The 14,455-nt window shown below is 42.4% G+C and overlaps 1 protein-coding gene across 1 annotated transcript in view; it reads left to right on the top strand.

The window, feature by feature from the left end:
* The window catches only part of ptpn13 (protein tyrosine phosphatase non-receptor type 13), a 147,444-nt gene that overhangs the window by 30,560 nt on the left and 102,429 nt on the right, over nucleotides 1–14,455 (top strand). The window contains 1 exon segment of the mRNA XM_036587727.1: nucleotides 7,929–8,095. Coding sequence (XP_036443620.1) covers nucleotides 7,929–8,095 — 167 coding nt within the window.

Here is a 14,455-nt window from a genome sequence, read left to right as displayed (position 1 = left end):
CTGCATTCAGTTCCAAAATAAACCCCAAGGCATCTGGCAGTGAGACTGTATGCAGCATAAGAAGTTTGAACAAGTTATACCAGTAATCCTAAAGTTTTGAGGCTGTATTAATGGAAAACGATTTGGGTGACTATTGACTTACAATGTTTGTTAGCAACATTAGCCTTGTAGCTCCAGCGCTAAAGTAAAGAAGCAAAAACTGGACATTGAATATGTCTTGGCTGATTGATTGACTCCATCCTGGATAAATGTGAAGTTCTTTTGCTGACCCTTTCCAGAGCTGACTTTGCTTTGAAGGGGGCCTGTTCTGCTGCTCAGGAGAGAAGGGTCTGTCTGCAGACTGCAGGACAGGGGCGGAACCTGGAGGGGGGAACCGCTCTGGAGGCTGACCGATCAGAGCAGAGTGGGCTAGCTGACCAGTCAGCACACTGGGCTCATCGGGAGGCGGGGCTTAAAGACACAGCAGCTCTATCAGAGCGTTTCAGACAGAGAGTGAGTGGAGATGAACAGTCTGAGGAGAATAAGGTGTTTTTGGAGCACTGAAGCTGTAAATCTGTTCTAGTAGAGCCTAAAACAGGTCCCCTTTAAAGTGGGCCGGGATTGAAAAAGTGATGTCATACCTCTGACGCGCCGCTGCAGTGTAAACAAAAGGTTTTGAGGGTCTTTATTTCCTTTCAGACCGCAGGCATGCGGCCACAGGGCCAAACCAGTTGCCTCACACATGCAGCTTAATGTGGAAAAACATCAGGTTCCCCTCGCCGGTCGGTTCTCTATCACTTCCACATGGCGGTGCTTCGGATTATCTAATGCTTCTCACTGCAACTCTCTGAGCCCAAACCACGTAATGGCCTCGTCTGATGGTGTATTAATCAGTCAGCGGCTGCGTGAGCCTCGCTGAGTAATTCACGCCTCCTTAGCGGTGATTAGCGTACCGGCTCTACTGCCCGTTCCTAGAACCGGGGGCGCAGTCTCGTCCCGAAATAGAGCGCAGCTCAAGGAAATGCGTTAACAGTGTGAGGGGACAACTTTCGTCCTCTTGGGGTTCATCTTCAGGGGCATTTGTCAGAGCTTTGATTGATTGATTGATTGATTGATTTTTCTACTCACTGTCTTTTTCCCACCCTTCGTTAAAGTTAAGAACACAAAGGCAGGAAACGCCGAGACATGGTAACCTTTCAATCATGCTCATCATGAAGTGTTCAGTGTGAAGCTCAGCTGGCTGAAGTCTTAATGTAAAAACTGAAAATCTGATCATTTCGGTGAAATTAGTTAAATTAAAGTGTTAGCAGTCACTCAATCGATCAGTCGACCTTTATTTCAACCCGGGATGTGTTGAGGTTGACCCTCCTCTATAATGTAGCAGAGCAGCATACACAAAAAAACAAATGAGGCATTGAAAAGAGTGAATATGAGTATAATCAGAAAAAGCATAGCAAAGAAGATGAACACTAATAACAGTGCATAAGACTAATAAAACTTAGGAGACCTGAAGAATCGAATACAACTTTAGGCACATCAGTAATATAAATAAAACAACTAAGTAGGGGTAAGAAAATAAGATAAAATAGAAAGTGGTAAGACAATAATAGCAATGATAAAATAGTAAAATTATATGGAAAAAATCAAATAAATGACATCAATAAAAAGAGTTGTAATAATAACAACAATAAAAATAATAAATCAAATCAAAGAAAGCAACTAAAAACTAATAAAACCTTAAACTAAATGAACCAGAACTGAAGGCTGTGTGGAGGTGGTCAGATTAGAAGTTTAAAATGAAGAGTTTTAGAGATTCCTTCATGATTGATTATTTATTTACCTACTTATGGGCCTTTTTCACCCTTCATGTTGCGTTTCTGGGGCATCTCTTATTTTAGAAACTTCTGTTTATTTATTTTTGCCCTGACTGATTTCCTAACACGCAGGTGGAAGTTTATTGTTTTGGGTGGATGATTTAAGTGGTGGTTGGTTCCACTGATTTTTCAGATTTTTCAAGACAAAAGAGTGATTCAGAGCGGTTTGGTGTGAAATGGTTCAGATGTCTTTACAGTGGTGGTGATAGGAACCAGGGGTCGCCATGACTACAACACAGATATAGACATTTTATTTACTATCCAGAACCACCAGTGAACCTACACGAGTCTTCTGAGTTTATATGGAATGTTGATGATGGAAAATAGTGGAAAATCTGAAATAATAAGTTTTCTTTGGGGACTATTTTGCCTCACAGCGCCCTGCATGTATCCCTCCACCATGAATGGAGTTTAAGTTCTCTAAACTATCATAAAACAGTGTCTCAGTCATCAGGCAGTGAATTCATAACCATTTCATGTAGGAACTTTCTGTGAGGGAGCTTTTAGAGGTGGACGTCTGGTTCCTATCACCACCACTGTGAACAGTTCTGACTCGGTAAGTTTCTCTAGAACAGAGCGTTTCACACCAAACCTCTCTGAACCACTCTGAACCACCCTGAACCTCTCTGAACCACCCTGTTTACATCTTTATTATGCAGAAACTTTGGAGAATCAGTTGGGGTCATTGTTGCCCCTTCTGGGGGCTGTCTGAGCTCTGAGCCCTGGGTGATTTCTGACCCCAGCGTTAGAGCAGTCTAGTACCTGATTAATGGTGAAAGAGGGGTGTCGGTTCTCTGAAATGTATCAGTGCTGTGCTGCCTGCTCAGCTCAGGGTCTGTCCTCTCTCGTCTGATAAGGATTAGTGGTGGCGCATTACTCCAGCAGACAAAAGGCCTTTTATCAGCCTCAGCCGAGGCCCCTCGAGAGGAGGAGGGGGCTCGCTAGGTCGTTAGCAGCGTTTGAGCCGATGCCAGCCCCCCTTGACCACAGATCGGTCATCTATCTGAAGGACTGGCCTCTTTTCCAGAGCTGTTGTGTCTCCGCAGAGCCGACAGCTTCAGAGCTTTTCTCACAGCCAGAGAGGTCAGCGGACAATCGAGTCCTCGTTGAGTTGCGGATAAAAGAGGCAGCGTCCGAAATGAAGCAGGGCTCGAGAAAAAGTGCTTAAAGTTTAAAAACACGAAGGCAAGAAATGACGTGGTCACTGTTACTTTCGAATCACAGTCATGAAATGTTGATTATGAAGGGAGTGAGAGTGTAAAAACTGAAAAAAGGAATTGATTCGACCATTTTAGTGAAATTATTTAAAGTATTTTGCTGCTGTCAGAACAAAACATTATATCTCCAAAATGATGGTAGCTTTACAGGAGAAGCAAAAAATATAATTTGATCAAAGTCAATGTAAACAGACTTTTTCCAAGCATTTTTGGATCATTTCTTTTGCTCCATTCGTCATGAAATTTACACACAGTGCAAAGAACAACAGGCATTTTTAAATTACGTCAAAAATGAAAATGGTCAAAAATGGAGATACGAGGTTTTGTTCTGGCAGCGGTGATTTGCAATCACTCAATCTATCAATCAGCCTTTATTTAAACTCAGAATGCATTAAGTGACCCTCATTTGCAGTGTAGCCGAGCTTTGGACATAAACAAACAAACAAACAAACAAGGGATTAGAAAGAGTAAATATAAATTTATAATCATGAAAGTGTAGAAAAGAAAATAAATAAGACCAACAAAAGTACATTAGACAAGTAAAAATAAGAAAACTGTGAGGCACATTAGTGATAAAAAAAATTATAAAAATAAATAAACAACTAAATAGGGTAAGAAAATAAGACAAAGTAGAAAACGATAATGAGACCGCAGTAGTAATGAAAAAATAGGAAAATTATGAAAAATCAAGTAAATGACATCAATAAAAAGTTATAATCACAAATCAAAGAAATCAAATCAAAGAAAGCAACTTATAAAAACGAATAAACTAAAACTAAATGAACTAAGACAGATGCTGAGCGGAGGTGGTTAAAGAGTAAAAGTAAAAAAAACAGTTTTAGAGATTCCTGGTGCACTGTGGGTAAAAGCTCTTCAGTAAAAGCTCTTTAGTAAAGGCTGTCAGGACCGTTGCATGCTGTGCATTGTTTATGTAAAGTTTGCTCCACATTAAAGTGAAAACAGCCCAGATTATCAGATCTGAGTGTTTAAAAATCTGTAAAGCCGTTTGATTCCTGATCTTTGCGCTCTCTGTCTGGCCCTGATTCTCAGCCTCAGCTCTTCAAACGGTGATTAATCCTTCACCCTCAGGGTCGAAGAGGAGGAGGAGGAGGAGGAGGAGGATGATGTAGCTGGTTTGGCATGAGTTCTGATGAAGGAGAGGAGATGTCCTCGCCCACAGCGCCTCGTTATCTGGCTGTGGGTTCTCGCTTTTAGAGGCACAGAGTCTGCAGAAATGTTCTGATGGTGGAACCGAAGAGAAGCAGTCGGAGGCATTTAATTCTCTCTGATTAGACGGACGCCGACCTCGCGTTCCACACATGCCTGAGCACGTGGTTCTCATGCTTGTTAGATACTTTCTAGATATTTTTTTATGAAAGGTTGAGCGCTCGGAGTGTTACTGCTTTCTTTCTGTTTATGTTTTTAATGTGGGTGTTTGGACCAGTGTAAAGTTACTGTATAGACCAAATCAGAACGTAAACGTATGGTTGGCTGGGTAACTCGCATCACTCAGCGGAAAGCAGCTCAATTTACAGCACAATTCATAGTTTTGGACTGAGTCATTAGGAAGACCTCGTCTCCATGTTGGTGGGTGAGCTGTGACTCTGTGCTCTGATGGAGCTCAGCTCATCACCGTTACTGCAGATTCAGCCCTGCAGGAGGACAAACACCAACAACACAGACCAGAATGACCACAAACACATGAACAGATATGAGGACACTTTAGATGCGTCTACTGAAAACACTACGAGGAGAAGATCAGCTGATTGGTGGATCTGTATGACCTGCACATCTCCAGAGTTCAGAACATTCCAGCGTGAGATTTTATAAAAACTAATAAAAGTGGCTCCAAAACTGCCAAAGCTCTTATAATAAACTCACACACAGAAATAAAGATGAAGCTTCTTATTCACCAGATTCTCATCTGGATTTTCTGTTCCAAATTAAGTGGAGCTGCAGTTACACTGAGGCGCCTTAGATGGAGAATGAATTACGAAGGTTGGCGAATTCAAAGGCAACATCAGCTCAATGAACACGTTAATTTACCTGCATTTAACTTAAATGCAATAATTTATATCAATAAGTCCCTACAAATTTTTTTCAGGCGATCCCCGCAAAATCTGACCCATAGAACGCGGTCGTTAACTGGGCTGGTGGCGACTGTGCAATCCTGACTGACCGTGGACAGTTTATGTCCGTTTTACCATCTTGGCTGTCAGTGTGTCCCAGTATGTGCTGATGTACTGGTACAGGCTGAAAACACAATATAAACTAAAACGCAGACTCACTTTGCTCTGCTTCAACCTTTAGATCAGCTATATCCGCTTTTCTCACATCTCCAGCAGGAAACTTTCCCTCAAAAGTAGAACAGTTTCTTGTAAAATGTCTCTCAATGTTCTTTTGCTTTGCACAAAGTTGTCTGGTTTGTCGCTTATTTTTGTTGATTTTTGTTAGGAAAAGCCTGGACTGATGGACTTTGCCTTTAGTCTAGGGTTCGTTGGATATCAGGCCTTTGGGTGTGTAAGTCTGATTGTTCGTTACACCTAAACTCACTGTTTGTTGATCTTTTTGTAGATTTGCAGCTTTTCAGCTGTGTTTCTTTCTGGCTCGTGACTAAATGCAGTGTCTTGTTCACAATGTCAGTTGGGCTTGTTTGGTGTGTCAGATGGAGATTCACAAACATTCGACAGTCGCGCTTTGAAAGTAGCTAAAAAGTAGCCACTACTTTTTCTGGAAAAGTAGCTAAATTGTAGCAGCTACAAATTTTGGGAAAGTAGCTACAAAGTAGCGGACTACTAATTTTTCAGTGGCTCTCCCAGCCCTGACCAGCACCGTGAACAGTTCTGACATTTCACGCCAAACCAGCCTGAGCTCTGAATGACTGTACATCCACATTATTAGGCAGAAATTTTGAGAACTGGTGGAATTCCCCTTCAGCTTGCTGCTGCTTTTACTTCTGTTTTTAGCTTCTTAAACTGGGGCAGATGCTGGTGACGGCTGGTTTGGTCATTGATGGTGCAGATAGAGGTTTGTTGGGTGGGCCTGCCCTGACGGTTCCCCGGCTGCCTCGCTGCCTCGTCCCTTCACTGCCTCTGAAAGCTTCTCAGTGGAGCGTTTGCTGCTGCGCTGCTGTTTAAGACAGACGTGCTGTGTTGTTGGACTGGGGTCTGATTGGTTTCAGGCTGACGGCTGATGTTCCTGAGCTGCTGTGCTGAGCAGTGAGTCTGCGGTACGGGAGAACCAAACTCTCGGAGATCTGAGGTTTTCCACTCAGAGGTCCTGCTATGGTCAGCAGGCCTCACAGGAAACGTATGTTTACTCCTCGAATTCCAGGACATTAAAGCAGCGCTGCGCCAATTTCATCCTTCAGTCTGCAGACTTTTCTGCTCCGTTTGTTTCAGCAGACGTTTTCTGACCGTGTGTGTTACGCCGTAATGAGAGACGTTCTCCAAGGAGCGGAACCGTCTCGTTAGTTTGAGTGCAGCGGTTTGGGTTTTCCGTTAAGATCCATCGCTGTTTAGGAACTTCTACACTGTCTTAAAAATAGAACATAGAACCATTCACAAGACAACTTGGCATGATTAAAAGGTTCTTTATAGCACCAAAAAGGGTACTCCTATCGTTGCGATGTCAAGCTTGTGCTATATAGAACCCTTTTCAAAAAGGTTCTGTATAGAACAACTACACTCTTAAAAAAAAAAAAGCTGGTTCTTCAAGGGTTCTTCAGTAAAGAAAATGGTTCTGTATAGAACCATGAACACTCAAAGAACCTGTTACATAATTAAAGCTCTCTTCAGATTGATCAAGAATGTGCTGTACATGGTTCTCTATAGAACCTTTTTGAAAAGGGTACCAAATAGCACCAAAAAGATGTCAAGCTTGACACAATAGAAGAACCCTTTTTGGTGCCATATAGAACCCTTTTTCAAAAGGTTCTATATAGAACCATTTACTTTGCTAGTAGGGCGAGACCGCAGCGTTGCCTGAATCAGCAGGCCGAGCGAGGAGCGCCGTAGGCAGAGCGCACAGAGAGCCGACTAGCGTTTAAGCTAGGCTAAAGGCTAACAGCTAACCCCAAGAGACTGGCTTTTCCTTCCGCTCTCTCTTCCCATTAACTCATCGACTCATTACAGTGTCGCTCCTTTGAGAGTAAACTGGACTGGCTGACCTCAGGCTGCAGCTCAGTACGCGAGAGGGGAGGGACTCAGCGAGCTCTGACCTGTTCGTATGTCACGTTATCTGCATTTATCTGCATATCATTATAACAGTAATGACACAACTAATACCTTAAAAAGAATTTCAGCCGGTGCTGTTTCTCAAATGAAACAGTCTGGAGAACATTCCCAAAGCTGGTGGATGGAAGAAGAACTAGCGGTTCTAAGCCGCCCGTCAGAGACGCGAACAAATACTCCATAAAAAACGCAGCTTTTAAATTTAAACAGTAAGTAACCAGGTTAACGTGACGTTTTGAGCTTATAGAACTTAATATTAAATTAACAAAAGAATAATTCGTGTTTTACATGTTTTAACTAAGTTCAGTGAACTCGGCATTTCAAGTTAACCCAGTTTCCTGAATGGTGATGTGATGGTCCCAGTGTTTTAACTCAGTAGTGTTTAATTAAAAACTCCTGAAATACACGCATTTTCTACATCGTGGTCACACAAATGTGCTGTAAGCGCTCCTGCTATCGTTGGCTCCACGTTCTAAGGTCGGGATCAGAATTCAGTCACTTAGTACTGCAGTTTTTGTGCCCTGACTGGGTGGAGAATAAAACGGCTCTGTTCCATCCGGTCCAGAACCTGTATCTGACCGAATCGGCTGTTTATTCCTGCTGTTTATTTGTTTTCCCCTCTGTAGATCCCGCTGCTCTGGGGTTTATCATCTCCCCCTGGTCTCTGCTGCTCATGCCTTCCGGAAACATCTCCTTCACGGACGAAAATGTGACTCAGCAGGACCTGAGAGCGTTCACCGCCCCGGAAATCCTCGAGGGCCTCAACCTCTCCTCCGTGTCGGACATAGAGAAGGTAGGGCAGCCGAGGGCACCGTGGCTCTGTTACCGGCTTGAATTATGTCACAGTCCTCTTTTCTGAGGGTTTGATGGGTTTGGGCAGCACTGTTAGAACTCTGGACAATATATGGATCATAAAGACCAAACATAAACAGCCTGTAAACAACAACAACCACCACCAGTGTATAGTAACTGAGTAGTATAAAGCAGCTGATTGGATGCTGCAGTTATTATTTTTATTCATTTTTTGTTTTTGACCTGTTATTTGATTGTTTATTTTTGTAAACACTGAATTAGAATGTTTGCATACAACACATTTTTTGCAAAGAATCTATCTAGAACCAAAAAGGGTTCTTCTGTCATTATAGTGTCAAGCTTAACAATAAAACCACATACAACAGAATCATATACAACACATTCTCCATCGATCTGAAGAACCATTTCACCATTCAGAGAACCCTGTAAGCATTTGAGTGTTTACGGCTCTATATATGGGTCATTCTACAGAAACGTCCACTGTTCTGTCTCTCCATAGGAGTCACTGGTGTTACTGATCCTCATTGGTGTTCCACATAATAAAGGAACACCAGAGACATTTTAATGAACAATGCATTTTACAGAATAACTGCTACAGAACATCAAACCACATGTCAATCATGGAAAATCCACTAAAATATGGAATTTCATCTATTTGTGTTCTATTTTTCACAATTCCCTTTTATTTCAAAATAAGAGATTTTTTGTTACGCAGTAACACCAGTGACTCCTGGGGACAACTTTCATTATATATTTTATAATATTTATTTGGCATTTGTTTTCTTTGTCATTTAATTCATATATTCCATAGTCATGTATAGATTATTGCAGTTAAAATTACAGAAAAGTGTTTTTGTCTTAAAAATATGGCCTCAGCCTTCACACATGACTGTGAGGACGAGCTCTTCTGTGGTGATTGGAATTCTATATGATTGATTTAAAAACCAATATTGCTAAATTGAGGGTCAAGAAGGTGTAACTGTTAAAATAACTGTTTTTTTTTTAAATATAAATAAATTGTGACCCTAACATGTTTTTTTAAGTGTAGTATGTCTCTAAATACCACAGACACAAAATGGACATTTCTGTAGAGAGACCCAGAACCATTTACTGAAGAACCCTTGAAGAAGTGGGTGATAATAAATAATTGCCCCCCTCTTTGAAGATCATATGATGCCCTAAATGTAACTAAAGCCCAGCAGTGAGGAGCTGAACTTTACCCTCCTCTGCTGTCACTGCAGACTGGCAGCGTCGCCTACAGAGCAGCGCTGGTAGCTGTTAATGAAGTGATGCTCTTTTTATTTGAGGGTCTCATTTCAGAGGGAAGATCTCAACCACTACCCTGTAACTCAGTTCCAAGGGGCAACACTCGAAAGTCACGCAACCCCTAGTGTAGAGTCGAGCAAGCCTGCATGTTCTGAACCAGAGGGACCATATAAGAGCTCCCAGTTAGAAGTTCGAACCCTGGTGGTGTTTCAGTGAACATACTAACTGCTTTCTTTTATTTGCTTATATATCTGTGACGTCTAACGACTGTAGGCGATTTAAATCATTGCAGTCATCCTAAATAACTGCGAATCTGACTGCACATCCAGAGTCTTGGCATTACGGCTTCTCATGTTCTGCTTCTAAACTGTTTTCCTGTATGACCGCAGAGCAGCGTTACAGTCGGTGAATCAGGCTCTGTTCTTTTATAGCTCAGTCAGAGAATCCTCTGCATTCTTTGGCAAACCCCAAGTTATTCTTTCCTCCGGCTTGGCCAGGCCGGGCCGAGGGAAGTGACTTTCCTCTTTTTCTCTCTGAGGCAGAGGAGCTGTAAGAGCAGGAAAATGGAAAAATGTTTGCATGTGCAGTAACACGCAAAACGTCAGAGACCCTTTAATTTAATTTCCAGTCAAAACAGCCGTCAAGTACAAGTTACTCCTTTCTCAGAAGGTATTAAGAGGAGATCAGGCAGAAGACAATCCACTTGCATAAGGAAGGAGAAAATCAAAGTGAAAAAGCTCCAGAGAAAATGTGTCTCCTAACAACCACCTGGAAGAGCTGGGAGACCACAAAACTGCCCCCATCAGATAAACAGCACTTAAAGCTTTCATCTCTGAGAGAGAGGAGAAAATCAAGCTGCTTCAGATCTGAAAACATCCACAGGTGTTTCTGTCCATCCTTCCACTGTGAGAAGACGACTCAGCGCTGTGGGTCTGAAAGGATGTGTAGCTGATCAAGAAGAACCTCACTGAGAAAAGGAGACGGACACATCAAACAAAGAAGCTGAACGATGGACTGACCACCCCAGAGTCCAGACCTCAACACCACTGAATGTGTTTGATTACTTCAGAAAATGATCAACCAGCTTCTGTAGCCCTGTTGGAGCTGGATTAGTTTAATCTGGGGTGGAGCTGTAATCTGAGTGATCACTGACGAGATCTGTGATTTAATCCAGTATGAGTCTGCAGTGCTTTACAGTCTGTTAACTAATAATTCCACAGTGAATCGGCTTCTATAACTGGCTGAACTCTGAGCTCCTCAGTAACAGCAGTCCTGTTCAAATCAGCATCACAGTGATGTAATAACAAAACCGGATAATAGAAACTGCCTCTGTTTATTGTCTTTTTCCTTTATTTGGGACACATTAATAGCCTGACCACACTAGAGCTCTTTTCCAGACCCAGGACTTGTTCCACGTGTTTGGTCTGGTGTGAAAGCTGTATTTGAGCCCAGGAGCGGAATAGAGAACCAATCTATAGTCCTCCTGAAATTGGTGGTCTGATGTTTACTTCCAGTGAACTGTTTACACCTGGTCACTTCATCTGGCTCAGTATCAGGATTATATCTGGAGGCCACATAAAATTGCAAGTGTAAACGCAGCCAAGACGCATTTAAACAGATACAGATCTGATCACTCAGAGCACTTCAGGAGGTGAACTGAGACGCATTTCAGCCACGTTATAGCAGAGTAAACACATCCGTCTCTCCACGACACACTCAACAACCAAACCCCTCCCGGTACAACCAAAACTCCTCCCAGTACAACTGAAACCCCTCCTAGTACAACCAAAACTCCTCCCAATACAACTGAAACCCCTCCCAGTACAACCAAAACTCCTCCCAATACAACCAAAACTCCTCCCAGTACAACCGAAACTCCTCCCAGTACAACCGAAACTCCTCCCAGTACAACTGAAGCTCCTCCTAGTACAACCGAAACCCCTCCCAGTACAACCAAAACTCCTCCCAGTACAACTGAAACCCCTCCCAGTACAACCAAAACTGCTCCTAGTACAACCGAAACCCCTCCCAGTACATCCGAAACCCCTCCCAGTACAACCAAAACTCCTCCCAGTACAACTGAAACCCCTCCCAGTACAACTGAAACTCCTCCCAGTACAACCGAAACTCCTCCCAGTACAACCGAAACTCCTCCTAGTACAACCAATACTCCTCCTCCTAGTACAACCGAAAACTCCTCCCAGTATAACCAAAACCTCTCCCAGTGCAACCAAAACCTCTCCCAGTGCAACCTAAACTCCTACCAGTGCAACCGAAATTCCTACCAGTACAACCGAAACCTCTCCCAATCCAACCGAAACCTCTCCCAGCACAACCAAAATTCCTTCCAGTACAACCGAAACTCCTTCCAGTGCAACCGAAACCCCTCCCAGTACAAGCAAAACCCTCCCAGTACAACCAAAACTCCTCCCAGTACAACCAAAACCTCTCCTAGTGCAACCGAAACTCCTACCGGTACAACCGAAACTCCTCCCAACCCAACCAAAACCTCTCCCAGCACAACCAAAATTCCTTCCAGTACAACTGAAACTCCTTCCAGTGCAACCGAAAACCCTCCCAGTACAAGCAAAACCCTCCCAGTACAGCCAAAACTCCTCCCTGTACAACCAAAACCCTCCCTGTACAACCAAAATCCTCCCAGCACAACCAAAATTCCTTCCAGTACAACCAAAACTCCTCCCCATGCAGTGCGTCGCTGGGTTTCTTGTCTGTGAGGAAGGTGATCATGGGGGACTCACAAGGTTTGGAACAAAATGAAATGGTTAATATCAACATGGACAGACACCACTGTACAAAACACACTGCAGACGACTTAATGAACAGTTGGTAATTGGCTGCTGCATAACGAGCTGATTTGCATATTCCGTCCCACACAGTAATCAGATTTCAATCCGACTAACCGGAGAAACGTTTCGCTAGAAAAGCAGCAAACGGACGAAGCCACTACAACCTGCAGACCTGCAGACCGGAAAAGTGACCTATGGAATTGCGCTGTTGCTCCACAGTTCGGATGGAATTATTGTGTGTGAAAGCAAACCAGTGGTACTGAGCCCCTCCCCCAAACGGGCCCAGAATCAGGCCAGGGTGCGGACTCCAGTATTCGGGCCTAACAGCTAAAATCGGTCTTATTTGACCCGATTCCCCAATCCACAGAACTGCTGAATGCACACGTTTCTGATGATCAAATGGCGATAAAACATCTCGTTTTCTGTCTTGTTTCACTTTCGCTGTGATTATGCACCATCATTCCCAGTTGCCGTTGATAACAGGCGTCCAGAGTCACGTTTCGGGTTTATTTTTGGTGTCAAACGCTGACGTAAACGACCGTGCCTTGATGTGTGCGTCCTGGTTGTTTGGGGTAATTTGGGGAAATTACAGAGATCCTTTATCCTGTGTGAATCAGCCGGTCTAACCACACAGAGATTACAGTACCACACCTCCTCTGATAAAACTAATCCAGCTCCAGCAGAGCTTAAGACTGAACTGTGGAGGTGTGTCTGCAGGAGTGAGTCTCCTGAAAAGAATGGAAGCTGGAATAAAGGTGAAGAGTGACTCGCTGACTCGCTGACTCACACAGCTGAGAGCAGATTTATCTGTTGTGTAATTTTCTGTTGTGTGTTTTCTGCTTTTTTCCTGATGCAGAAAAAGGAGTGATTTGAGCTTAACGGCTGTTTTGACTGTAAGCATAACAAATTAACAGCAGTCTCTGACTTCTGCACTGTTTATATCTTAGTAATCACGTTTGAGTTCTTGGTGGATCTGAGGCGCGTTTTAATCAATCAATCAACCTTTATTTATCCTCGGGGAACATTGAGGGTGACCCTCGTTTACAGTGTTGCTGAGTTGATACAGGAAAAGGGGCTGATAATGAGAAACATATCAAATAATAAAAGCAAATTTAATAAAAAGCGATTTAGATCAGGTAAGTTAAAAAAAAGAAACATTAATAATAAAAATAAAATAAATAAAATAATAATTAAAACGTAGCTAAAATGTAAAAGTTAATAATCAAATAAAAAAAAATAAAAGGAGATCAAAAAGTAAACTAAAAATTAATTAAAATGACTAAAATAATAAAATAAATAAAGTAATGAAAATGAAACGAAAGTTAAAAATCAGGTAGAACAGCTTTAGGCAGAGCGGTGGTGGTTGGAGAGCCTCTGAGAGGGGCGGCACAGACGTTGTTGGAGGGATTAAGTGTTTTTAGCTGCGTTTAATGCAGAACAAAAGGTCAGAGAGCTGCTGTGTTAGTCAGACTGCCCTTCTGTCTGAGTCTCTGTGTCTGTTAACAAGTCAGTGCATGTATCTCAGTCAGAGGCGCTTCACTTTTAATGCTCCATGGGTGAATAAAAGTCCTCTTCAGTTTGTCTTTTTACTTGAATATGATTTTAATGTGGTGATAATTTTCTTGTTTATTTTTCTCCTTAATCCACTCACAGCATGGAACAGTTATGTTGATGGTAACAGAATTAACAGTATCAGTACATTATGTTAAAGGAGAATTAAAAAATCTGATTAATTCAGTGTGTAAGATGTAGTGGTTTGAGAGTGGTTTGGTGTGAAATGGTTCAGATCTCTTTACAGTGGTGGTGATAGGAACCAGGGGTCGCCATGACTACAACACAAATATAGACATTTTATTTACTATCCAGAACCACCAGTGAACCTACACGAGTCTTCTGAGTCTATATGGAATGTTGATGATGGAAAATAGTGGAAAATCTGAAATAATAAGTTTTCTTTGGGGACTATTTTGCCTCACAGCGCCCTGCATGTATCCCTCCACCATGAATGGAGTTTAAGTTCTCTAAACTATCATAAAACAGTGTCTCAGTCATCAGGCAGTGAATTCATAACCATTTCTTGTAGTAGTGGAGTTCTCCTTTAGCATTACCTTGCCCTGATAAGGTAACATTTGGTGATTCAGATTTATTTATTGTACTTATTTTAAAAGCTGCTTTTGATTGAATTTGAGTTTGATTAAAGGTTTACGCTGATGAATGCTAAACGTTTCTTTCTTTAGATGAGATTGTGTCTCTTTTGTTGACTGACC

This window comes from Colossoma macropomum, unplaced genomic scaffold (assembly GCF_904425465.1).
Source record: "Colossoma macropomum unplaced genomic scaffold, Colossoma_macropomum, whole genome shotgun sequence".
Lineage (NCBI taxonomy): Eukaryota > Metazoa > Chordata > Actinopteri > Characiformes > Serrasalmidae > Colossoma > Colossoma macropomum.
The sequence above is the reverse complement of the archived record's forward strand: the minus strand, read 5'-3'. Positions and strand labels throughout refer to the sequence as shown.